This window comes from Heterocephalus glaber, unplaced genomic scaffold (assembly GCF_053883595.1).
Source record: "Heterocephalus glaber isolate CG9 unplaced genomic scaffold, H.glaber_assembly_v1.0 deba00001532, whole genome shotgun sequence".
Lineage (NCBI taxonomy): Eukaryota > Metazoa > Chordata > Mammalia > Rodentia > Bathyergidae > Heterocephalus > Heterocephalus glaber.
The window spans coordinates 22,625,383-22,649,099 of NW_028258330.1; the positions used below are offsets into that span (position 1 = coordinate 22,625,383).

The 23,717-nt window shown below is 46.8% G+C and overlaps 1 protein-coding gene across 5 annotated transcripts; it reads left to right on the top strand.

Annotated features, from left to right (window-relative positions):
• Positions 1–3,077: 3,077 nt before the first annotated feature.
• CUNH20orf96 (chromosome unknown C20orf96 homolog) lies at positions 3,078–20,697 on the top strand. 5 transcript variants are annotated; one of them, XM_004840615.4, is made up of 11 exons: positions 3,080–3,271; positions 3,531–3,579; positions 4,484–4,586; positions 8,964–9,073; positions 12,959–13,117; positions 14,921–15,017; positions 15,837–15,994; positions 16,069–16,170; positions 16,328–16,414; positions 17,038–17,156; positions 20,402–20,697. In XM_004840615.4, the coding sequence occupies exons 1-11, from the start codon at positions 3,231–3,233 to the stop codon at positions 20,460–20,462; spliced, it is 1,086 nt and encodes a 361-aa protein (XP_004840672.1). In that variant the 5' UTR covers positions 3,080–3,230; the 3' UTR covers positions 20,463–20,697. The 5 variants fall into 5 exon arrangements, with proteins under 5 accessions (XP_087044931.1, XP_012926124.1, XP_004840672.1 ...); XM_013070670.3 differs by lacking the exon at positions 4,484–4,586 and having other exon boundaries at positions 3,079–3,271; XM_087188803.1 differs by lacking the exon at positions 16,069–16,170 and having other exon boundaries at positions 3,081–3,271; positions 15,837–15,892; positions 16,241–16,414.
• Positions 20,698–23,717: the final 3,020 nt, after the last annotated feature.

Sequence of the window (23,717 nt, forward strand, 5' to 3'; positions counted from 1 at the left end):
TACAGGGTGCTCATCAATAGCCCCCCTGGTAGTTGGTCTTGATTACAATGAGAGCACTTTTACAAATGTCTATTTTATAAAATTTGACAGTAGGGACTATAACGGTACTGACTGAGAACTGAGCTGTGCAGAGCAGATAATTCTCATGGGTGCCCATGCTGGCTGTGTGACATGGCCATGCTCCCGTTTTGGGCATGCTGAGATTGAACCTAGGGCCTTGTACATACTAGTGATCTACCACTAAGCTACATCCCCAGTCCCTCCCTTTTTAAAATTAGTTGAAATATAGGCTAAGGTATTGTAACACAGGGACCCTCAAATACATGGTTCCAAGCAAGCTAGAAGGTTTTTTCTCATTGATGGAACAGCTCAGCATTTGGCAGGCAGTCAGGGGAGGGAGATAGCTGTTATGCAAGGGTTTCAGACCTAGATTCTTTTTATCTTGTTTTTCCTCCATCTGTGGACTTTAGTGGGATGTGTTGGCCTGAAAGTCATAGAAAACTCAAAATAGCTACCCAGTAAGGTGATATGTTATTTAATCTTGAGTAAGTTCTAGATAGGTGACATGGTTGGTCAATAGTATAGCTCAATGATGCTGTCAAGGAGAGGTTTCTTCCATATGCCCAGTACATTATCTTTGGCCAACTCCATTCACATTCCCACAATTACAGGAATCCCACACAGACAAGGCAATGTCTACTAGTGGACAAAAGATGGTTTCCTGCAGTGTCTTTTTAAAAAGCGTTTAAAATCTATCCCAAAGTCTCCCAATAGACTTCTCACCCTGTATCCTTGGCCAGATTCCATCATGTGCCTATGACTGTACCCCTAGGAAAGGCCCACCAATCCCAGCTCAGAACAATCATTACCTCAGCTGGGGCCTCATATACAGACAATGTCAGGGTCTATTAGCTGGGATGAAATCGAGCAATGGCTGTTAGGTAGGCAACCACCCAGGTAGGCCACATATTGCTACTTCCTATTTTCTTTTTAACCCAGGGGCTTTGCCCTGAGCTACATCCTCGGCCCTTTAAAAATTATTTTATTTTGAGACAGAGTCTCCCTAAGTTGCTAAATATCATAGGCTGGGCTCAAACTTGTGATCCTCCTGCCTCAGATTCATTGCTTTTGCCATGGCAGCGTCTTCTGTTTACTGCAATGTGTAGCGCCATTGAAAATGTTCTCCTCTCCACAGGGTACAGTGGAGAACTTGAATGGCAGTGGCTACCTTTTGTTCTCATTCAGAGAGCCTCTGAGAGAACAAGATCAGCAAGCCCCACACTGACCTTGCAAGGTGACAGGCCTGTGTAGCTCTGTGTTGGTGTGCTTTATTCCTGCCCTCCCAGGCACTGGCATCACATCAGTCCCTGTGGCCAAGAAGCTGCTGCTGCTCGCTGCCACTGATGACTGCTATACTTCTTCCAGGGGTTGCAGAGCCACTCTAGGCAGCTTCACCAAGGTCACCTTTGAGGCCATCTCCAAGACCTACAAGCTACCTGACCCTTGACGTCTGGAAAGAGGTTGTGTTCAGTAATTTTCCCTACCAGGAATTCATTGACTATCTATTAAAAACTCCCACCAAATTCTGCCTCCAGAGGACTCAGGCTCCAGAAATAGCTACAAGATAGGGTTTTTATACAAGAAAAAAGCAAATAAAACCTAAATAAACAAAAAATAATTCTAGAGTTTTTAAGAGGTGAAAAAGATTGGGAACTTTGCTCTAGTGTTCTATAGTACCAGTCCACTATTAAATTTTAGGTGAGTTCAAATTATTTGCATCTTCCCAAGTATATTTAAAATGGGACTGCCCTTTTAAAACCTATGCTCTATATACTCTATCTAGCACATCTAGTGTGTAGGAAGAGAATTGGAATAGGGCAAGGGTGGGAGCTGGTACTATTTAGGTTCAAGCACAAAGAGGTGTGTGTGTGTGTGTGTGTGTGAAAGTGTGTGTACATGCACGTGTGTGGTAGTGGTGATAAGTGGTCCAATACCAGATAGGGTCTGCTGATAGATTTGGTGTGCGATGAAGGATGAGTTGAGGGTGACTCTAAAAAGAGAGTTGCCATGGGGAAATATGTTTCTGGGGAAAGAGTTCAGGTTAGAGTTGCCTGTTGGGCATCCGAGTGGGGCTGTTGATTAGGCAGGTGGATGTGTGGCTAGAATTCAAGGGAGAGGTCGAGGCTGGAGATGCAAGTCTGGAAGGCATCTGGGCACACATGGCATCCAAAGCCATGCATGAGACTGGAAAGAAGCATGAATGGGGGGAAAGTAGACAGAGAAAAAAAGGCAGAGGGATAGAACTGAGTCCTGGAGCACTAGAATAATCAAGGGAGAAATGAGGCACCAGCAGAGGAGACTTGAAAGAGAGTGGCTTCCTGGACACAAAATTAAGAAAATGTTCCAAGGGAGGGAATAATTGGCCATTTCAAATGCTGCATGACGTTGACAAGGGCAGCTTCAGTGGATAGGTAGAAGTTGGGGAAGAGAAAAGGGAAACAGCAGGCAAACCTCTCTGGGAGTTTGCTATCAAGTGAAGCAGCAATGGGAGGGCAAATGGGGAAGAAGTGCTCACTTTTGTCTTTTTTTGGTATCAGGGATCGAACTCGAATCGTTGTGCTTGCGAGGCAGGCGGCGGAATCACTGAGCTAAATCCCCGGCCCGAGTGCTCACTTTTTTTAAAAAATAGAGGAAATGAAAAACATGTTAGTATACTTATGATAGGGATGAGGAGAGAGGGTAAATGAGGTAAGAGAAAATGGGAAGAGTTGCTGGGCCAGTATCTTTGAGAAAAAAAGGCTATTTATGCAGAGAAGGAAGGCAAGTACTGCGATAAATGAGGTGTTGGGAATTTGTGTTAATTGATCTCCATGACTTTCTTTTACTGAAATAGAGAGCAAAGTCATTAGCCAGGAGTGCAGACAAGGAAGGAAGAAAGTGATGAAAGTTTGAAAAGAATGAAAAAATGTAATTTTGGGGGGATATGGGCAACAGCAAACGGCTATTTGAAACCATGTTGAGAAGAAAGTGGGGAGCGCTACACTTTACCTTGTGAGATTAGTCCCCCCAGACGCTCCGTAGTCGTCGTTCGTTTCCTTGGAGACCGAGACACCAGCGAAAGGGCCAGTTTTGTTGAGAAGTTTGAGGGGCCTGAGTTACCGAACTACGCTGGGACAAGGAAGTTGGAGAAGCTGAACAGGCATCCCAGAAGATCAAGGGACCATAGATTCATGCCTATTATAGTTTCCCTAATGGCTCATGTCTTTCGGAAGTAAGTAGGAGCATCGGTGGGTAGCAGATGCGCATGCGTGCCCCTTCTCCCAACCTTGGGGTGGTGGGTGGTCGCGCGCTCTTCCCAGCCCGCGTCGCCCATGCCCGCCTTTCGCGATCACTCTCTTGCTCCGCTTCCGCTCGGGCTTGCCTCCGAAACTTCGGTTTTGGGTTCGAGACTCCACGCGTTCCAAGTTTGCTGCTTGCAACTCTTTGGGCTGAGGATGACCAAAATTCTTTCTCACTCCAACTCGTTTCAGACCCAGCCACTTGGGGACTCACTCCACGGCCCACAATTCCCAGTTTCTGGTGAGTCCGGGAGAGCTAGGGCGGGGATGGGGGTTCGTTGACCCTGAAGTCCTCCTGCCTTCAACTCCCACGAAAGTGACTGTTTCTCATGGTAGTCTGGAGACCTGAACTCCAGTCCGAGCTGTGGCACACACTTGCTGTGGGACCCAGAGCAAGCCTCCGAGCCTTATTTTTTCCCCCTTCCTGCCTTATCAGTGTATAAAGGTCTATTGTGCTGCTCGTTTATTGCTTTCTCATTGCTACTCAGGGTTCCTGAGGGTGGGGTTTGGGTCTTTCCCATGTCTTCTGTTTCACAGTTCTTAGCACCTCACAGCCAGATATGCTTAGTAAATTCTGCCTGGGCCATTAAGAAAAAAAAAAGTGACAGCTCACTGGGTGCGATGGTGCCTATTTACAGTCTCACCTACTCTGGAGGCTGAGGCAGGAGGATGGGAAGTACAAGGTCAGCCTGGACAATTTATCGTGATGCTGTCTCAAAATAAAAAGAGTGGGGGGCGGGGTTTGGAGTGTAGCTCAGTGGGAGGCCCTGGGTTCAATGCCTGGTAAGGCAGGGTGCAGGAGTGACTGCTAACATTTATGGATACTTATCAAAATTTATCAAGTGCTTCACAGATATCTCTTGGATTAAGCAAAACAAAACAAAATTGTACTGGAGACTGAACCCAGGTTCTGGAGTATGCTAGCCCTGTAACTGAGTTACAGATCCAGACCTCTCAGAATTCTTGCATTAACCCATAGATTTAAGTTATGTTATTATATCCACTTACAGATGAGAAAATTTGGGCTCCAAAAGCTAAAGTTACTTGCTTAAACTCACAGATATCTGTAAAGGGTGGAGCAAGGATTTGAACAGACCATGCTGTGTGACTGATTGTGTTATTTTTGGTTGGATTATGTTCCACAGCAGTGGTCCAAGCATGAAAGCAAACCATCTACTCTGCCTCCACTTCAACAAACCAGCAGCCATAACAAAAGCAAAATGAAGACTTCGAGTAGAGGCAGTGCAGGTGGGCAGAAGTACTTGGGCACTGGTATGGGGGCAGGGGACAAAATAGGATACTCCTGGCCCTGGGTAACACTGTTCATGTTAAGGTAGGCAAACTGATGTAGCAAATGTTCTCCCAATTTCAATCAATAATGTAGAAGTTTATTTCCCATTAATGTCAAAATGCACTTGTAACCAGGCGTGGTGGCTTATGGGTGTAATCCCAGCACACTGGTAGGCTGAGGCATGAGATTTGTAAGTTCAAGTCCAGCCTGGATAGCTTAGTGAGACCCTGTCTCAAAATAAGAAATTGAAAGCATTTGTAGATCTGAGAAGAGGGAATACAGTGATACCTTGGTTGTTGAACTCACTTTGTCCCAAATTCATGTTTGAACAGCAAAAAGTTTGAGAACTAAGCATGCTTTTCTCATAAGAAATAATGAAAAACTGAATTGGTTTTGAGGCCCAAAAATTACACTTGTAAATTAATTTTTCCCAGACTTTAACAAATTTGCAATGATTTTTTTCTTTATTGTGGTTCTTGCAGTTTTCCTCTTAGCTTTTACTGCTGTATCACTAACTTTCTTTGGAGCCCCATGGTTATGATATTTTACAAAAATAAATTGCAAAAAAAAAGGCACAATGATGAATGTTTAAACCCACTAACACAAGCACTATATGTTATCTGGGTGAAAGCGGTGCTTAGACTGAAGCATCACCCCTTTGTGTCTGTGGCGAGATGTGACACATGCTTCTCTCAGTCATATATATATATATATTTTTATATATATATATATTTTTGCTTAAATTCTTTTATTGGTCCATTTTAGGTATACAGTATGTCTACATTTATCATTGGGTGCTTGTACCTGTACATGATGTATCTTGGTTCTTATTTTTTCCTCATTCCCTGTGCTCCCTTCCCTATTTACAAAGACTTTGTTTCCATTTTTTCCTTTTCTCATAATTTTTCCTTTCCCTTTTTTCCTTTCCCCTTCCCCTCCTACTTCCCCTACCCCTTTGGATCTTTTCTTCCTATTTAAAATTATCAATTATTTGTTTTAATCATTTTATTCCTTACTTACACTTTCAGTTTCTTTGTTTTTTTTTGGTACTGGGTATCAAACTTGGGACCTTGCGCTTGCAAGGCAGGCAGCGGAACCACTGAGCTAAATCGCTGGCCCCACTTTCAGTTTCTTACACTAGAGAAACTATTAGAACTACAGGCCAATCTCCCTAATGAACATAGATGCAAAAATCCTCAATAAGATACTGGCAAACGGAATACAGAGGGTCATCCTGAAGATCATACACCCTGACCAAGTCAGATTTATCCCAGGGATGCAAGGATGGTTCAATATACGTAAATCAATAAATTAATACACTACATTAACAGAGCCAAGGACAAAAACCATATGATCATCTTGATAGATGCAGAAAAGCATTCGACAAAATCCAACACCCATTCCTGATAAAAACCATACAGAAAATTGGAATAGAAGGTCTTTATCTCATATGTTTTCTCAAGTCAGATTTTCAGCTGGACTGTTGAGCAAAGTTACAAACACCAAGCAGATTGTTTTCAAACTTTGCTGTTTGAGCACTGGAAAGTTTGAGCTTGGGGCCATTCCTTGGCAACCAAGGTACCACTGTAATCTGTTCCAAATGGTCATTCAGAGGTCCAGGCTCCTTCAACCTTGGTTCTGATGTTTGGTAAAGTCTCGAAATCCTCTGCTGGACATTTCAGTGTCCAAATGGCAGAGAGGAAAGAGAGTAAGAACATAGATGATTTTGTGGGCAGTTTTTTGGGGGGCCCTCACTTGAAATAACATCATTTCTGCATGCATTCCAAAGGCTATAACTTAAGTCATAGGACCATGTCTTACCACAAGGGATAGTGGGAAATGGAGTCCATATGTGTCTCAAGGAGGGGAAAAAACAGGGCTTGGTGAACATGGTCACCAGCAGGTGCATTCTTTTCATTTCTTTTTGAGACAGGGCCTCACTATGTAGTTCAGACTGGCCTTGAACTCAGTATATAGTCCACGCTGACCTCAAACTCCTAGTAATCCTCTTGCTTCAGCCGCTCATGTGCTGGGATTACAGGCATGTGCCACCATGATTGGTTTCAACAGTTGCACTCTTAGACATTTATTGCAGAGAAATGAAAGCTTATGTTCACACAAAAACTAATATGAGAGTATTCATGTTCATTGCAGCCTTATTGATTACCTTCCAGAACTAGAAACAACCTAGATGTCCTTCAACAGATGTATGGTTAGACAAACAGTGTCATCCCTATACCATGGATTACCATTCAGCAATAAACAGGAAAGAACTGTTGATACATTCAACAACTTGGGTGAATCTTCTGAGAATTATGCTGAATGAAAAAAGCCAATCTCAAAAGTTGCATACTGTATAATTCCATTTATACATGGAGTCATAGAAGTGGAGAGCAGATTAACGAATGCTAGGGTTTAGGGACAGAGTTGAGGGGATGCTAGTAATGGGAGGGGGTGGATGTGGTTGTAAAGGGCAACAGATGAGCCCTTGTGCTTGTGGACAGGTTCTGTATCTTGTACATCTCTGTGTCAGTATCCAGTTGGCGACAGTGAGCTGTAGTCGTGCATGATGTTGCCACTGGGAGAAATTGGGTAAAAGGAAAATAGGATCTCTGTTATTTCTTCAAATTGCACGAGAATCTAACTCATCCCCAAATAAAAAATTTCATTAGAAAAAAGACAAATCAGGGTTGCTACCACAAATAAAAATAAATATCACTAAAGCTCCAAGTCTTTCTTAAGCATAGTTTCAGTTTATGAGTCTTAACATTTTTGTAATTACTTGTAAGGGGGATTTTGGAATTTTGTTAAATTCCCCTAAACCTTTTAAACCACATTTTAAAATTTAATGTATTCATTTTCATTTTCAAAGAATTATTTGTGTGATTAACAGAAACCCACTGGGTACTTAGATAAGTCTTGTATATCTAATAAATAGACTTCAAGTATAGGTAATCTTATGTTCTCTTAAGAGTTCGTGCAACTTATAACATTAAATAGGAGTTTCTTAAGCCTTTCAACTTAAATCTAAATCAAAATCTCATTTACCCCTTTAACATTAAAACACAAGATTAACCTATTGTCTCTTAAACAATACTATTAAATACCAGATATATACAGATATTCATTAATTTACTTCATCATCTCAGAACTTAATACTAAAATTTCCCAGGATTAAGGCTCTTGATCCATTAAAGAAATAATTAATATCTTCCTCAAATGCACTGGGTTGCATCTGGAGCTGGGAGTTTGGTGGCAGTTGAGAATGGAGCTTCCGCCACTGGGTAGATTTGTCCCATGCTGGTGTGGCCCAGGCCAGAGGAAGCAGGGACTCTAAGCACCTGTCCTCTAGTGCCATTACCCCCGTCCAGCAGAGCCACAGCTCATATAGTATTTAAGAGGCAGCAGATTCAAGTTTTACCCTGGTGCTATGCCTCCCTCTGGGGCTGTGGTCCCAATTTTCAGGTCATTAAAAACTGTATCCATTGCTGGAGATGGGGCAGGTGCTATTCCAAACACTTGAAGGTGTAGTAACTTGTTGTTTAATCTTCATGACAACCCTCTGAGGTGGTCATGATGATTATTTCCATTTTACAGATGGAAGAACTGAGGGACACAGAGGTCATGTGGCCGATGCAGGTCACAGAGCTAGTAGGAAGCTATGTCTTCTTCATTAGTCTTGTTCTTTACCCCTACCTTGCCCAACCTTTCCATCGGCTCTGGAGAGCAGGGATTTGGACTTAGTCCTGCGGACACTTTTTAGATACAGTTGTTAAAGGAAGGATGCTGAAGTGTTTGTAATCATTCATTCATTTAGTTACTGTCCCCTTCTGTGACAGCAACTGGCAGGGCACAAAAAATGTGAGTTCCCAGCTCTTCTGACTGGATAGTTGGTTGTAGGGGGTGTAATATTTCCATTAGATTCACCCTTCATAGAGTACTTTGCAGCTGGGTGTGGTGGCACACCCTGTAACCCCACGACTTGGGAGTTTGAGGCAGGAGGATTGCTCCAAGTTCAAGACCAGCTTAGGCAACTTCTTGAATCAAGGTTCAAAATGCTTATGATTAAAGTGGGGGTGTCTGGCCCAGTCCTTTGCCCCTCTACTCCTGTCTTCCCTGTCCATCTCCACCGTCATTGCTTTCACCTGGGCTGAGCATGGGCCTGGAGCTTTTGGTGGGTGGGAGCTTTGTCCTCTGTCCAGCGTTGCGGCCTCTGCCTGACTGAGTCGATGGGGTGGCGCCTGGGACCTCTCTCCTTGCATTCCCTGGGAACTGGCTTCAGGCCTGCCTGTACCTTCGCCCTCTCCTTGTCCTCTCCTGTCTGTCCCCACCAGTGCCCTCCAAGCTCATGCCGTTGGAGACAAGCCAGCTGAAGAATCCACAAGGGCGCATAAGGCAGAAGCCGCATCTGGGAAAGATACCAGCCAAACCCCGGCTAATGAGGGTATGAGGAGCATCTTCCCACAGGCCTTTCCACAGGGGTTCCCGGGGCAGGAGACAGGGCCATGGGTGTCACAAGCATGCTCTGAGCGCCTGGCAGGTGCCAGACATGACTCATTTCCTCCTCACAGCAACCCCATGGACACACTGTACACTTCCTGTTTTACAGAGGGGAAACTGAGGCGCAAGGAGATAAATGACTTGTATTAGGTCACACAGCCAGAAAATGACAGTGCCAGTGGTCAGAGCCAGTTACACAAGCTGTTGTTGTTGTGTTTGATTCAGGAAAACAGTCAGAATCACTTTTTGTTTTGCTGTGTTAGGAATGCAATCTAGTGGCGTATCTTAACATATCCAGTTTGTTGGTCTTTTGCGGAACACAGCACACATTAATACAGAGCTTGGAAGCTCCCTATTACATTTACCGTCAGGTGAGGCCTTTGTGCCTAATTTTTTTTTTAGTCATGTGTTGTTTTATGGATTCTGTAGATACTAAGTGTTATAAATACTACAAAGTACTACAGAACTCTTCTTCTTTTTTTTTTTTGGTACCGGCGATCGAACTCAGATCCTTGGGCTTGCTCAGCAAGTGGCGAAACCACTGAGCTAAATCCCTGGCCCTACAGAACTCTTCTTCAAGAAAGTTTGTTTTTTTGGTACTGGGGATCGAACTTGGGACCTTGCGCTTGTGAGGCAGGTGATGGAACCACTGAGCTAAATCCCCTACCCCATTTTTCTGGTTTTTTGAGGCAGGACCTCGGTATTTAGTTTGGGCTGGGATTTAACTAACTATATAGTCCAGGGTGGCCTTGAACTCATGGTGATCCTCCTGCTTCAGCTTTCCCAGTGGTGCGATTACAGGCATGCACCACCATGCCAAGCAAGAAAGTTTTTAATAGTTCAGTGAACAATGACTATAAAGAAAAAGGGAAAAAGTATTGCTTTGAAGTCATTTTTCCTACCTTAGCCTTCAATTTTGCAAAATTGTTTTTTAGGGTCTCTGCACTCTTGAAAAGAGGATTTCAGTTTCTGATGCTACTTTTATCCCAACCTGGAAGAGTTTATATGTTTTTGTTTGCTATAGAGGGTGAACTTGTACAATTTGATTATAAACCGTGTGCTGTCAGCCAGTTCTTAATAGTATCTCTTGTAATCAGTCACTCATTTGTTCATTTGGTCAACAAATATTTATTCAGGACCTGCTATGTGTCAGGCCCTGTCCCAAGTGTGGGGATTCACCAGTGATGTGTTCTCTGACCTTAGGGAGCTCACATTCTACTGGGGGACACAGATGGCATCCAAGACAAATATATATGTACAGTGATGATATGAGCCATGGGGAGGCAGAAGAATAAGCTTAGGAGCGAGAGAGGCATGGAGAAGGGGGTGGCAGTGACCACTCTAGATAGTTTGGTCAGGGAATGTTGTTAAGGTGCTGACCTTTGAGACCTGGAGGATGTGAGGAGGCAGCCTGTGGACAGCTCAGGGAGGAGTGTTCCAGGCAGAGGAATCGCAAGTACAAAGGCCTTGGGGATGGCATGGCTGGAGCAAGTGATGATGGGAAAGATGGTGGGGTAAGATGGGTGTGTGGCCTGTAGGGCCTTACATTTTATGCTGAGTAAGCTGGGAATACTCAGACTCTGGAGGTATTTTCTTTTCTTGTAGTATTGGAGAGTGAACCCAGGTGTGCTCTACCACTGAGCTACATCCTCAGCCTTTTAAAAAATAACAGTTATTATTTTGCAGTACTGGGATTTGAATGCAGAGACTTCACACTGAGCCCAGCCCCTTTTTATTTTTTATTTTGAGACAGGGTCTCTCCAAGTCACTAAACTGTAATCTCAGCACTCTGGCTGGAAGGCTGAGGCAGGAATATTGCAAGTTTGAACCCAGCCTGGGAAACTCAGTAACTTAGTGAGACCCTGTCTCAAAATCTAAAAAGTAGAAAAGACCTGGATGTAGCTTGGTGTGGAGGCTATGGGTTCAATCCCAAGTATCTCAAAACCGACCCTCCCAAGCCCCAAAGAATAGTTTCCCATTAATTTATCCAGTCCGTGCTCATGGAGCTCCAGGCACTGTCCTGTGTGCTGGCCATACAGGTGTGACAGAACAGAAACAGCCCCTGCTTTCCTGGCTATGACATGCTGGTAGGAGACAAACAAGAAGGCAATAAAAAAAAATCTGCTATGTTAGGTGACAAGTCCTAGGAGAGAAATGTTGGGAAATGGGGAGACATAATTACAGATTGAGGTGAGCTGCAGAAGAGTCCAAGCAGGGCTGTACCTTAGTTCTGGTGGTCAGAGGAATCCATCTCTAGAGCAGAGGTCATTGCATTCTGCTCTTTCAAACTCAGCTGGGAGTGCGATGTGTGTTAACAGTGCGGATTCCTATTGCCAACGTTCATGAGGCAGCTATGGGCCCAGCACTGGAGGTAGGTGTTTTCCATAAGGTGTTGTGGAGGTGTTGGCTCAGAGATGGGGAGCCCAGATAGTGGAGTGGCTAGGAGCCCAGACCTCAAGGACAACGGCTCTGCTATGTGAGACCATGGGTCCATTACTGCATCTGATGCTGGGGTCCCATTGTCATAAGTGCCTGGGACTCACAGTAGCACTGCTTGTGGAGGGTCCTGTGAGGTAAGGGCTGCCAAGTGCTCAGCACCAGGTACTCAGCCCAGCTGTGTGTTACTGGGAGGTCAGGAATGCAGAAGCTGAGGGCTGGACAGGTGTAGATTGTGGCGAAGGACAGAAATGAAGAAGAGCAGAAAGAATTAAGAGAATCAATAGGCCAAGGGCAGAGGACTAGAGCCAGAGAGACTGGTATCAGTTTCTGTTCACTGAGTGCATACTGAGCATGCCAGGCACTGCCATTAAGTGGCTTGATTGTGAATTTTATCTCATTTGTTTTTCATAGCAGCTCTCTGGAACATGTATAAATTATTAGCAGCATTTATTTGACTGGGCTCTGGGAAGGTCATCAACTTGTTCAGGTTTCCTTGGATGGTAAATGGTAGAACTGGGATTTGAACAACGGTGTGTCTAGGCCTGACATCCAAGTCATAGTCACTGCCTGGTTCACCTGCTCCTTGAAGTTTTAAGTCCACTGAATTCTTGTCTTAGTATATGGAAAGATGGACATTGGGACTGAGAAGCCTGCCTCCAATTCTAGCACTACCACTTGGCTGAGTGACATTGGACAAGTCATTTAAGCTCTTTGAGCCTCCACTTATCAGCAAAGTAGAGTTCATGAGCATAGGGTGGCTGGAGGATGAACTGATGCCATGTGTCGCCTGCACAGCAAGGCATGGTGCCTGCCCTCGAATGTAGTAGGCACTCAACAATGGTTATTACTATTATTATTGTTACCCATTTTCCATACCTGTTGGATGTAACCTTATACAAGTCACTTGCCCCCTCAGATGTCATTGTTCCACAGGGGCCTTGCATGATGGAACAGGAAATGGTGGCTATTACCACCCATTTGGCTTCCTTTCCTTCTCTTCCAGACCTGACCTGTCCTCTGTTGCTTTCTTACTCATCTCGGGCATTTGTTATTATTATCATTATATTATTACCATTACTATTATCCTAATAGAATATTTCATTGATCATAGGTGTAACCTTATTTTCCTACTAATATCTGTCAGTTAAATGGTGATGTGCCACCAAGTGTACCATGTCTTCCTACCTCAGAGATATGAAATTATGGGAAAATGTGCATTTCCAAGAGGATTTTTAGGGTGCTGATGCACAGACAATGGGGAGCCCCTGCTCCACTTGGGGCACATTTACTTGGGAGGCTGCAGAGGATGAAGGTGGTGAGAGGGGAGGTCCCCAGGCTCCATGGTCTCTGGTTCCAGTGCAGTGCTCCTTCTTTCTGTCCTTGGCTGCAGATGATGCTCCAGAACCAGCGGAGCTTGCTCCAGGATGTTTGCGATCATGAGTGCTTCCTCACCAAGCAGAATGAAGGGGTGGTCAGAACCATCCTGGACATGGAGGCCAGCACGGCACTGCAAGTGCGGGCCATCCTGCGGCAGGAAGACATTTCACTGGTGAGCCCCACCCTGTGCTATCTCCCGGCTCCCGGCCCTATTCCCCTTGTGTCCTCATCCACACTTTGGCCACCTACCGGGGCTTTGGAGTCAGGTCCAAGTGGGGCTCTGTAAAGTGGGGCACACTAGTGCTCGCCTCAAAGGGAAGTGGTAGCCACCACACATGGTACCTTTGCAAGAGAAAGTAGCTGCCACTGTTACAACCATCACTGCTGGCAGCAGTAGCAGCAGCAGCAGCAGATGTTTGCACAGACGTTTGCACCGTGCTTTACATATATTCATGTAGACTTTACAGTAACCCTAGGAGGGGTGCTGTTACTATCTCAGCCTACATATGAAGAAATAGAAAGGCAGAAAGGTGACTTGTTTAGAGTCACCCAGCTAGCAAGGATCAGAGTTGGGACTTGAATCCAGGGAGTCTGGCACCAGGATCTGTGTGCTCTTCGCACTCTAAGCACGCTCAGCCCGGGGGTGGCACTTTGGGTCTGTGGGGGAAGAATGACTGCAGAGAGCCCAGGGAGCATCCTCCACTTCCTCTGGGGGAGATGTGGTGACACGTGGTGAGAGGTCAGGAAGTTCCCAGGTGACCCAGGAGTTTGGGCTGGGGAAGAGACAGGGAAATAGGTGAATGAAGTGATTTCTTTTTGTCCAAAGTCTGCCCAGAGAGGAGGGGGACAGGATACCGAGTCTGAGAAGTGCAGAGAAAATTCAGGCTCCTTGGGGACCGTATTAATTGCTGTATCATTCACTCAGTGCTCAATGAGCTTGGTGAGGAGACACTTGGGCTGCCTTAACAAGATGTCACAGACTGGGCAGCTTCGACAACAGAAATTGATTTCTCACAGTTCTGGAGGCTGGGACTCCAAGATCCAGGGGTGGCAGTTGGGTTCTAGTGCAGCCTCTCTTCCTGGCTTGCCTATGGCTGGCTTGCTATGACTTCCATGCCCTTTCCTCTGTGCACATGGAGCACTGGTGTTTCTTCTTATGAGGCCACCAGTCCTGTCAGATGCAGGTCCACCCTTATGGCCACCCTTGATCACCTCCCTACAGGCCCTGTCTCCACATGCAGTCACATTAAGGAGCTAGGACTTCAACATATTAATTTTAGAGGGAACACAGTTCAGTTTAAGCAGGGATCAAGGCCAAGGACTTAGAGCCCAAGGAAGTATAGAACATTCTCCAAACCTTTCTCTGTTAGTCCATTTATCTTTCTTTGTTGTTGTTTATCTTTGATGTCCCCCATGAACCCTTGTGAGCAGCAATCATGAGACACCTCATCCACATCAAGCTATTCTTCAAGGGGACCACAGGCAGTTAGAAAGCCTTGTGTGTGTGCTGTGCCAGAAGTGAGGGACTTGGGGAGCCTAGAGGCAACCCCTAAGCCAGACATGTGAGCACCAGGAAGGCTTCTTGGAGAAAGTGGGCTGAGATCTATAGCAGATGTTAACTGGCACAGGGAACAGGTGCCCATGGCCTGGGGTGAGAGCAGCATGGCTGACTCAAGGATCCACATGGTGCTGTGTGAGGCTGGATAGTAAGGTGTGAGGAAGGGATCAGAGAGGGAGGGGCTGACTTGGATCAGATCAAGGAGGGCCTTGTAAACCTAGGTGAAGAGTTTGTTGGCGGGGCGGGGTGGTGGTGGTGGATGGGAGGTGACTGTTCTCTAGCGTCTGGCCAGGTTTCTTGTCTTGGGAATGGGATTGGGACTGGAGAGTTCTCTGAGGAAGTGCTGAGTGGCCACAGCTGGCTGAGAGCCTGAAGGCCAGCAGCAGCTGGGGTGAGCTGACCCCACCACTCCTGCAGAACATGATGGACATCTTGGAGTACTCAAACAACAAGCTACAGAGGTCGAAGTCTGAGCTTCAGGAGTGGAGAGAGAAGGAGGAATGGAAGAAGAACAGTAAGAAGCCCAGGGGCAGATTTTTGTGGCCCTCACCCCTGGCCCTTTGAGGTGGGCAGCTGCAGGGCATTCACCTGCACCTGCCTTTCAGAACCCATCAGGCCCCTCTTCTCCCTCCTTGGCTGATGGAATTGCTGAGATACAGAGCTTAGAGCTTAATTTTTGAGCACTTAGCACATTCCAGGCCATGGGTATCTGCATTTTCTAGGCCCATGTATGCTCAGTCATTACAGCCACCTGTGACGCAGGGACTCTTCTCCCATTTTACAGATGAGGAGATGGAAGCTAAGGGAGGTAAAGGAGCCTGGGGAAGGTTATACAGCTCGGAGCCAGGATCCAGTCCTAGCCTGGCTCTGTTCCATGTCAAGGTCCCTCTGGCAGTGAGTGGCTGGGTCAGGAACCAGGTCTGCTGGCTTCCATCCTGTAGGGCCAATGGCTTCCTCCTGAGCAGACAAGATGCTTTCTGGGGAAGGAGGTGTGCCAGACAGGCTCAAACTTGGGGGATCCCCTCCATGTGGGAAGGCAAGGTAGACTTTGTCTCAATCCTCCCAGGGATCATGTCTTGAGAGCCAGTGTCACCCTCTCTCCCTGGTGTCACTGGTCTAAAGATCTCTTTCCTCCCAGCATTGCCTTGCCTCCTACAGGCCTGGGGCACTGTCTAGGGGCTAACTTTTCATCATGTCTGTCCCAACCTTTTGTGAGCTCACCTCAGTCCACACCCCACTCTATTTGCCAAGAAGGGCCCAGTCTCCTGGAACTGGCCTCTGGAAGAAGACCCTGCTTCTGTCGCTCTGACCTCCTCTCCCTGACCCTCCTCAGGCCTGGAGCAGCAGGCAGAGCAGCTGAACACCAGGATCAAGAACATGCAGGAGTTGGTGAGCTTCCTGAGCACGTACATGGAGCACAAATACTCCCTCAGGTCTGTTCAGATTGCCAGCCTTGTGTGCCAGCTGCAGCAGGTGAAGGACAGCCAGCAGGTAGGGGTGCTGGCTACTGCCTTGGACCACATGGGAGGTGGCACTGGTAGCCCACCCCTTCTGCTGGTCCCCAGGAGGAGCTGGATAACCGCAGTGAGATGCGCAGAATGGTGCTAAAGACTCTGTCCAACACAAAGGAGGAGAAAAAGAGAAAAGTTTGGAGGTCCCTGTTGGTGGTGAGTCACCAGCTGCTGTTATGAGTCTCCAGTGTGCCCCAGCCCTGCTTTCCTTGTTCTCTGCCTGTAGCCCAGTGGACTGGCCCCCACCCTGTATCTGCCATGCATCGCTGCCCAGGAAGAGGCACCCAGGGACAGACCTCTCCTTTGTCTACAGAAAACCCAGTATCCCCATGACAAGACCCTTCAGCAGGTGATCTGGGACAGCTGGTACCAGCAGAAATGGATGGTCAAGTGCAGAGAAGTGAGTGGGCAGGAAAGCCATGGTCCCTCAGAGGGAGCAGTAGGGTGGGCAGCTCCTAGGCTGTGGGATACAGGCTTCTCCTGATGCCCGACTCTGGTGTTGCCTTCCTCTTTGTCAGTGCCATTCCTGTCACTTTTCATTGGTCTGTGAAGAGGGTTCATGCTGGCTGAGGCCTTGCCTCAGTGGCACTGTCACTGGCTGTGACCTGTTAGCAGCATCCTCAGGCATCCCCTGCTCAGCCATTGCATACCATACACCCCTCTTCAGTTCTCACCACTGACCACCATGCACTGTCATGCTAATGAGCTTCACTGGCATCGCCCTGCATATGGATTTTCATCATCTTGCACCTTCATGAGTTCTCGGTGTGAGTGACCTTCCCCAGCCAGCTGCCATTTATCCTCATGGCAGGCAACATGATTCTGTTCTCCATGGCCCCTCACCTTTCCTAGAACCACTGAGTGTTGGCACAAACTTGGGAACCCACCCCAGTTCACTGTATCCCCATGATGAGGCCATGTCATTTCCCCAGAGATTCCTGCACCCTGTGCATTTTGCCCTGTCTTCCCTTTAACTGGGGCCATTTGGTATCTCATTTCTCCCCTCTGGTGCTTTCCCCTCAGCTTATTGACCAATCAAAGGAGAAAATGCCCACATTAAGGGCTGACGTGGAAGTGCTCCGGACCCAGGTCCAGGATCTACAGGAGGTCATTTTTGAGGATGTTTTGCTTCAGAGACCCAAGTACGTGCTTTCTGTGCAGCTGCCTCTTAAACTGTGCTCTAGGAGGCTCTCTGTTCCCAGGGAAGGCAACTTGGTGTAGACGGCGAGCTCGGAGCCGGGAAGGAGGAGGCCTGCGCGTCCACCTTAGCTCTGCCAGCAGCCACAGGCAGATGTAACCTTGCCCATCTCCGGGCCTCATTTTCCTTCGGCGTCCAGCAGACTGGGTACAGTCATCGCTAAGGACCCTTCCAGTTCACAGATTCCCTGTGTCAGCTGGGTGGGTAAAGGCAGGAGTGAGTGGGGTGATTGGTTCCAAGGAAGTCATGCCTAGAAGACACAGGCTTCTGCGCGCCCCCAGGGAAGAAGTTCTTTCCTTCTGAAATCAATTCTCAGCCAGGTGTGTTGCTGCATGACTGTAATCCCAGCACTCAGGAAACTGAGGCAGGAAGGAGTACTGTGAGTTTGAGGGTAGCCAGGGCTACAAAGTGAGTTCAAGCCTGACCCAGACTACCTTGACTCAACCCCCTTTTTCTTCCCAACAAAAACAAAAACAAAAACAAACCAAACAAAATCCCAAACTAGTTCTTTGCCTTCCCTTCCTTGGATCAAGCCCTTTGTGGTTGGGCTGGGGATCCCCAGGCCAGGCCTCTGCATGAGGCGCCACAGATTCCTGTATGACAGAGCCTGGCATTTGTAAATTATTGACTTTCCTCTTTGTCTCTGCCTGCCTCCTCCCATCCCTTCCCTTTCTTCTACCTCCCTCTCTTCACTTTCTTAAAAAGTAACACTGTTCAATTATGAAGTGCTGGCAACCATGTAAAGGATAGCAAACCTGTCCTTGCCGCCATGGAGCCAAGGTGTGAATCAGAACTTAGTGGACAATAAGACACAAATATCAAGTTGGGGCTGAGCCAGGAACTGCTGAGGGAGGAGAGGCCTGTGGTGCTGGGAGAGTGTGTCCCAGGGCAGTGGATCTGGGGCCATCAAGGTTTCCCTGAGGATGTGGTGTAGCAGCTCACTAGGCAAAGATGCTGGAGAGAAGCTGAAGGGAGAGCGATGCCAGGTAGCTGTGCCAGGTTTCCTGGGGATATTGTAAGTTGACACCCATTGCCTTCACCTGGATTCTAAACATATTGAAATAAGACTGAAAGAGGTGAGCCCAGTGTGGGCTAGATTACCACTCTTACTGTGCTAAAGTTCACTTGAGAGAATGTGGCTTATGTCTGCAGACATCCTGGCTTCCTAACACCAAACCCACAATTAGGCAGATTGAACCACCCAGTCATGGTGGATCTGGAGTCTGGCCCTTGGAGCAGAGGAGAGTGTGGTCCTTGTGGGGGGCTTGTGGCTAAGATGAGGGACTGGGCTTCCAAGGGCCCTCCTCTCCAGACTCACCATTCAGGTAGTCCACCCCTTCATAGGAGCAGAGAGGCGCAGAGAGGCCAGGAGCAGCAATCTCACTGATGCCCTTGTGCAAGGAAGGGTGTCCCACGCACAGGAAGCTGTGGTCCGTGCCAAAGTGGACATCCACGCACAGCCATCAAGTAGTTAAGTGTAAATCTCAAAGGACAGAGAAGGCTGCTGGGCAGAGCTGCTCCAGTTAGAACATGCAGAACAATCACGTGGAGATTGCATGGAATGTGTTAAGTAGCAGATTCCAAACAGTTGGTGTGCAGAGGGTCTCATGGTGCTGCTTCCCTGACAAGTTCTTGGGTGCTGGGCTGCTCTGTGGGCCACACGGTGAGCAGCGAGGTAAGGACAGGTGGGGAGGAAATCGGAGTGGTGGGGAGAGTGGTGGGTGCAAAGGAGCAGGCAGCTCAGCCCCCAGGGGCCTCTGGGGTGTGCTGCAGGCCATGGTTTTATACCTCACCCTAAAAGCAAAGGATTTAAAGTTGAGTGGTGCCATGATCAGATTTGTATCCAAAAAATCATTTTGAAAGCAGAGTGGAGATGAGATTGGAAAGAGTGGGAGCTTGAAGTCTAGTCGGGTGTGATGGTCCAGAGGAGCCTGGCCAAGTGTGTGGCTGAAGAGATGGGAGGACTAGACAGGCTGGAGAAATATTAAAGGGGGACATCTGTAAGGCTTGGAGATATTTGGATGTTGAGGGGACAGAGAGAGAGGCTCCAAAGACAGCCCCTATTTCCTGGCTTCTGGAACAGAGTGGGTCTGGTGCCAAATCCAGAGGTAGGGAAGACTGGGGCTGGGTGAGGGAGGTATGTGTAGATGCAGCCAAGACTTGTCTTGGGTGGTGTGTGTGTTTTACATGGTGCATCCATGTGCAGCCATCAAGTAGTTAAGTGTAGACCTCAAAGGACAGAGATGGACAGGAGATAGAAATTTGAGTGTTGCCAGTATAGATGTAGCATTTTTTTTTGGTACTGGGGATCAAACTTGGGACCTTGCGCTTGCGAAGCAGGTGGCAGCACCACTGAGCTAAATCCTGGGCCCAGATGTAGCTTTTAAAAATTGTTATGAAAACTTTCGAGGCCAGGTGTGGTGGCACACTCCTGTAATCCCAGCACTTGGGACACTGAGGCAGGAGAGTCTCTGTGAATTCAAGGCCGGCTTGGCCTATATAGTGAGTTCAAGGCCAGCCTAAACTGCATAGTGAGATCTTGTCTCAAAAATAAAGCAAACAAAAAAGATTGAACAGTGGAGGGAGAATATAATCCTAGAGCTTCTTGCCTGCCTGTGCTGGTCACTGAGATTGGGGACTTCGTTGCTGAGGGAATGCATCTCCTGCTCCTTTCCTGGGAAGACTAATGCCTGTCATCTTCTGAGCACTGGTAACAGGCTGGCAGATGATGTATGTCTCATGGGCCCCTCCTACCAGTGGCTGGATTTGAGATCATGCACTCATTCAACAGAAGAGGAAACAGGCTGACCTGTAGCCTGACACATAGTACTGCCACATAGGTGCCAACTGGAGGTGTGAGGGTCAGAGAGAAGTAACTTGCTCAACATGTAGTGCTTGTGCCAACTCCAAAGAGGGTGATTGTCCTGAGGGGTCTCAGCCCTTTTTAGGGGAACATCACTCCTGCCAAATTCATTTCCACTTCTGATGTTCTGCACGTGTGTATGTGTGCACACAAGCACACACTTACCCATGTATGGATGCATAGTTGGTCTCAGGTTTTGTTTTGGGATGGGCCCTCCAGTTGGCTCCAGTGTTCTAAAGAACAGGGCTCCCCTGGGGGTGTACCCCTTACCCCTTAGCTCTGGCACCCCTCTTGACCCTTCACACTCCTCTGCTGCTTCCCACCAGGTGCACCCCAGACATGGACATCATCCTCAACATCCCTGTGGAGGAGCTGCTCCCTTTCTAGATGACTGTGCCATGGGCCAGCCACCCTGCTCTCCCTGCTGTCTCCCTAGCACCCGGAGCCCTTGGTTTACTTCCAAGACTGTGTCTCCATCCAGACCCTGGTTTGCAGCCCCTCTCCTTCATGTCTATAGCGTTTATTCTCTTTCTTTCTTTCCCATTGGTGCTGCTCCTTTGGCAAGGAGGGAATTCCATTAAATATGTCTTTCTTTTTTTTGAATAAAGCTGGATTTGCACTAGGTTTGTGCTGGTGTATGGGGTCCCCAGCTAGGCCTGCAGGAGATGTGGTAGGAATGGGTTGTGCTGACTGCATCTGGGGCCTGACCTTCCTCAGAAGAGGTGCTGGACGGTCCTCCAACCAAGTCTCCATGGTTTCCTCCTGCTGCAGGGGAAGTTACACCCAGCTCCACATTGCAGACCTTCACTGCCCAGGTGCCCTTAAAGCAAGGACTTGAGGGCACTGTTATTGACAGGTCTCCTACAGAGGTTGCCTCAGCCATAGGGAGCCACTCATCCGAGGTCTGGCTCCTTATATTCAACAACCATGTGACAGGCGAAGGCCCAGACATCTTGGTCCAACTTGGAACCACTTTGAAGGGCCTTCTGGCCCCAGGACTCCCTGGGCATTGGCTGTAGCTGTCTGTGGCCTGCACTGCAGCTCGACTTCTCCCTCATTCAGTCCTGTACACATCTCCCTTCCTTGGCCAGTGATCCCAACAGGAATCATTAACCCATGGCCTGTGCTCCATACTCCCTCTCACAGCTAGCCTCCCTCGGCACCAGACTGTCATGGCTCCCAAGAGCCTCCTGCCATTCCAGGACCCATTTTGTGTGTTAGGAGACTGGGTTAGAATAACAGAACAACCAACTCAAGTTGACCTGAATAACAGTGGGCTCAGGTGAACAGTGTAGGTGAGTTTTTACTCAGAAACCATGCAGTGGCAACAAAGACCCAGTTTCTACCTCACTACTCTGTCCCTCTTGTGAGGTCAGCACTGCTTTGGTCCCAATATGCTATCATCTTCTGGGCTTGTGCATATGCTAGGAGGAGACAGTGGCCTTGTCCCAGACTTTTCAGCCAAACTCTGAAATATTTTGTGACTGGCTCTGCTTGTAGCATGTGCCTACCTGGAAGCAGTCATGAGGGGAAAGTGCCCAGTGGTTTCATCCAGATCATGTGCTATACTTGGAGCAGGGGAGAGGGTGGCATGTGACCTAGTGGTAGCCACTAGGCATCGTCCAGGACCATTTGGATCTCCAAACAGATTGGCAGTGTTGGACATAAGAGCAAATACTTAAATGGAACATACTCTGCTTTACATATATCAGCTCATTAAATCTTCACAAGAAGATCCTGATGAGGTAAGAGTTGCTGTCATTTTACAGATGAAGAAATGAAAGCATGAAAAGTTAAGTGATTTTCTCCAAGCCATGCTAGGAAGTGTAGAGGAGTTTGATTTAAACATGACACTGTTGACAACCACCCTCATTGGAGGAAAGATAGCCTATTTAATAAATGGTGTTGGAAAAACTGGATTTCAACCTGCCAAAGATTAAAACTAGACCCATACCTATCACCATGCACTAAACTAAGATCAGAGTGGATTAAAGATCTAAATATTAAGACAAACACTAAGCTTGCCGGAAGATAAGTTAGGTAGAACTCTTGAAGCCATTGGCATAGGAAAAGGCTTCATGAACAAATCCTCAGTAGCATGGGAACTAGTAGAAAGAATCAACAACTGGGATCTCCTCTTTTTAAAAAGCTGCACTGCAAGAGAAACCACCAACAGAACTAATAAACAACCTACAATGTGGGAAAAAAATTTTAGCAGCTGTACCATAGACAAAGGACTACTATCTAGAATATATAAAGAACAAAAAAATCAGACCCCCCCCCCAAATTCAAAGAACCAATTCAAAAATGGGCATCTGAAATGAACAGACATTTCTCAGAAAAAGAAGTAAAAGCAGAAAATAAATATATGAAAAAGGTTCAGCATCACTGGTCATTCGAGAGATGCAGATGAAAACAACACTGAGATTCCACCTCACCCCAGAAAGAATGGCTGCTATCAAGAAATCATCCAGGGCCGGGGATGTAGCTCAGTGGTTTCACCGCCTGCTGCGCAAGCGCAAGGACCCGAGTTCGATCCCCGGTACCAAAAAAAAAAAAAAAAGAAAAAGAAATCATCCAATAACAAATGCTGGTGGGGGTGTGGGGAGAAAGGAACCCTTCTCCATTGTTGGTGGGAGTGCAGACTGGTGCAACCACTGTGGAAATCAGTATGGAGATTCCTCAAAGAACTAGGGCTAGAGGTCCCATTTGACCCAGCTATTCCCCTGCTGGGTATCTTCCCCAAAGAATTAAAAGAATCATATTACAGCGATATATGTGCACCCATGTTTATAGTGGCACAGTTTGTAATAGCTAAAGCTTGGAAACAGCCCAAGAGCCCATCAACTGGAGACTGGATAAAGATGTGGGTTTTTTTATAAAATGGAGAATGAGAAACTAGAGACATTTATGGCTAAATGGATGCATATTGAGGCCATACTCTTAAGTGAAATAAATAGGACACACGTATAAATACTGAATAGTTTCTCTAGTGTGAGAAACTGAAAGTAAATAAGGATTAAAATGATTAAAATGAATAATTGATAATTTGAAATAGGAAAAGGTCCAAAAGTGTAGGGGTGGTGGGAGGGGAAGGGGAAAGGAAAGAAGGGAAAGGAAAAATTATGAGAAAAAAAATGGGAACGAAGTCTATGTAAATAGGGAAGGGTGGAGGGGGTGAAGGGCACACAGGTAATGGGGAAAAAATAAGAAAAAAGATACATCATGTACAGGTACAAACACCCAATGATAAATGTAAACGTATTGTATACCTAAAATGTACCAATAAAAGAATTTAAGGAAAAAAAAATGACACTGCTGAGAGCTCAGCTGAGCAGCAGAGGATCTTGAACATCAGCTTCCTTGACCACATGGGTGATGCTATGGCTTGAAAGTTTGTGCCTCCAAAATTCACGTTGAAACTGAGAAGCCAATGTAGTGTTAAGAGGTGGCCTTTTGGGAAGTGATTAAGTCATGGGGTTCCACCCTCGTGACTATCAAATTTTGGAGTTGTTTGTTACACAGAAGTACATGACTAATTAAGTACATTTAAATTTTTATCATTCAAAGGAAAAGAATTTTGTTATGATTGTCCTGAGCAAGATGAGTTAGAATTAAATATTAAAGAATATAGAAACAAAA

What these genes read in the sequence shown, in the direction of transcription:
- CUNH20orf96 (XM_004840615.4), top strand. Translation starts at nt 3,231, where the DNA reads ATGCCTATTATAGTTTCCCTAATGGCTCATGTCTTTCGGAA. An exon ending in TTCGAGTAGAGGCAGTGCAG is followed by an intron (nt 4,587 to 8,963) that starts GTGGGCAGAAGT and finishes TGTCCCCACCAG; the next exon opens with TGCCCTCCAAGCTCATGCCG. An exon ending in GGAGGAATGGAAGAAGAACA is followed by an intron (nt 15,018 to 15,836) that starts GTAAGAAGCCCA and finishes GACCCTCCTCAG; the next exon opens with GCCTGGAGCAGCAGGCAGAG.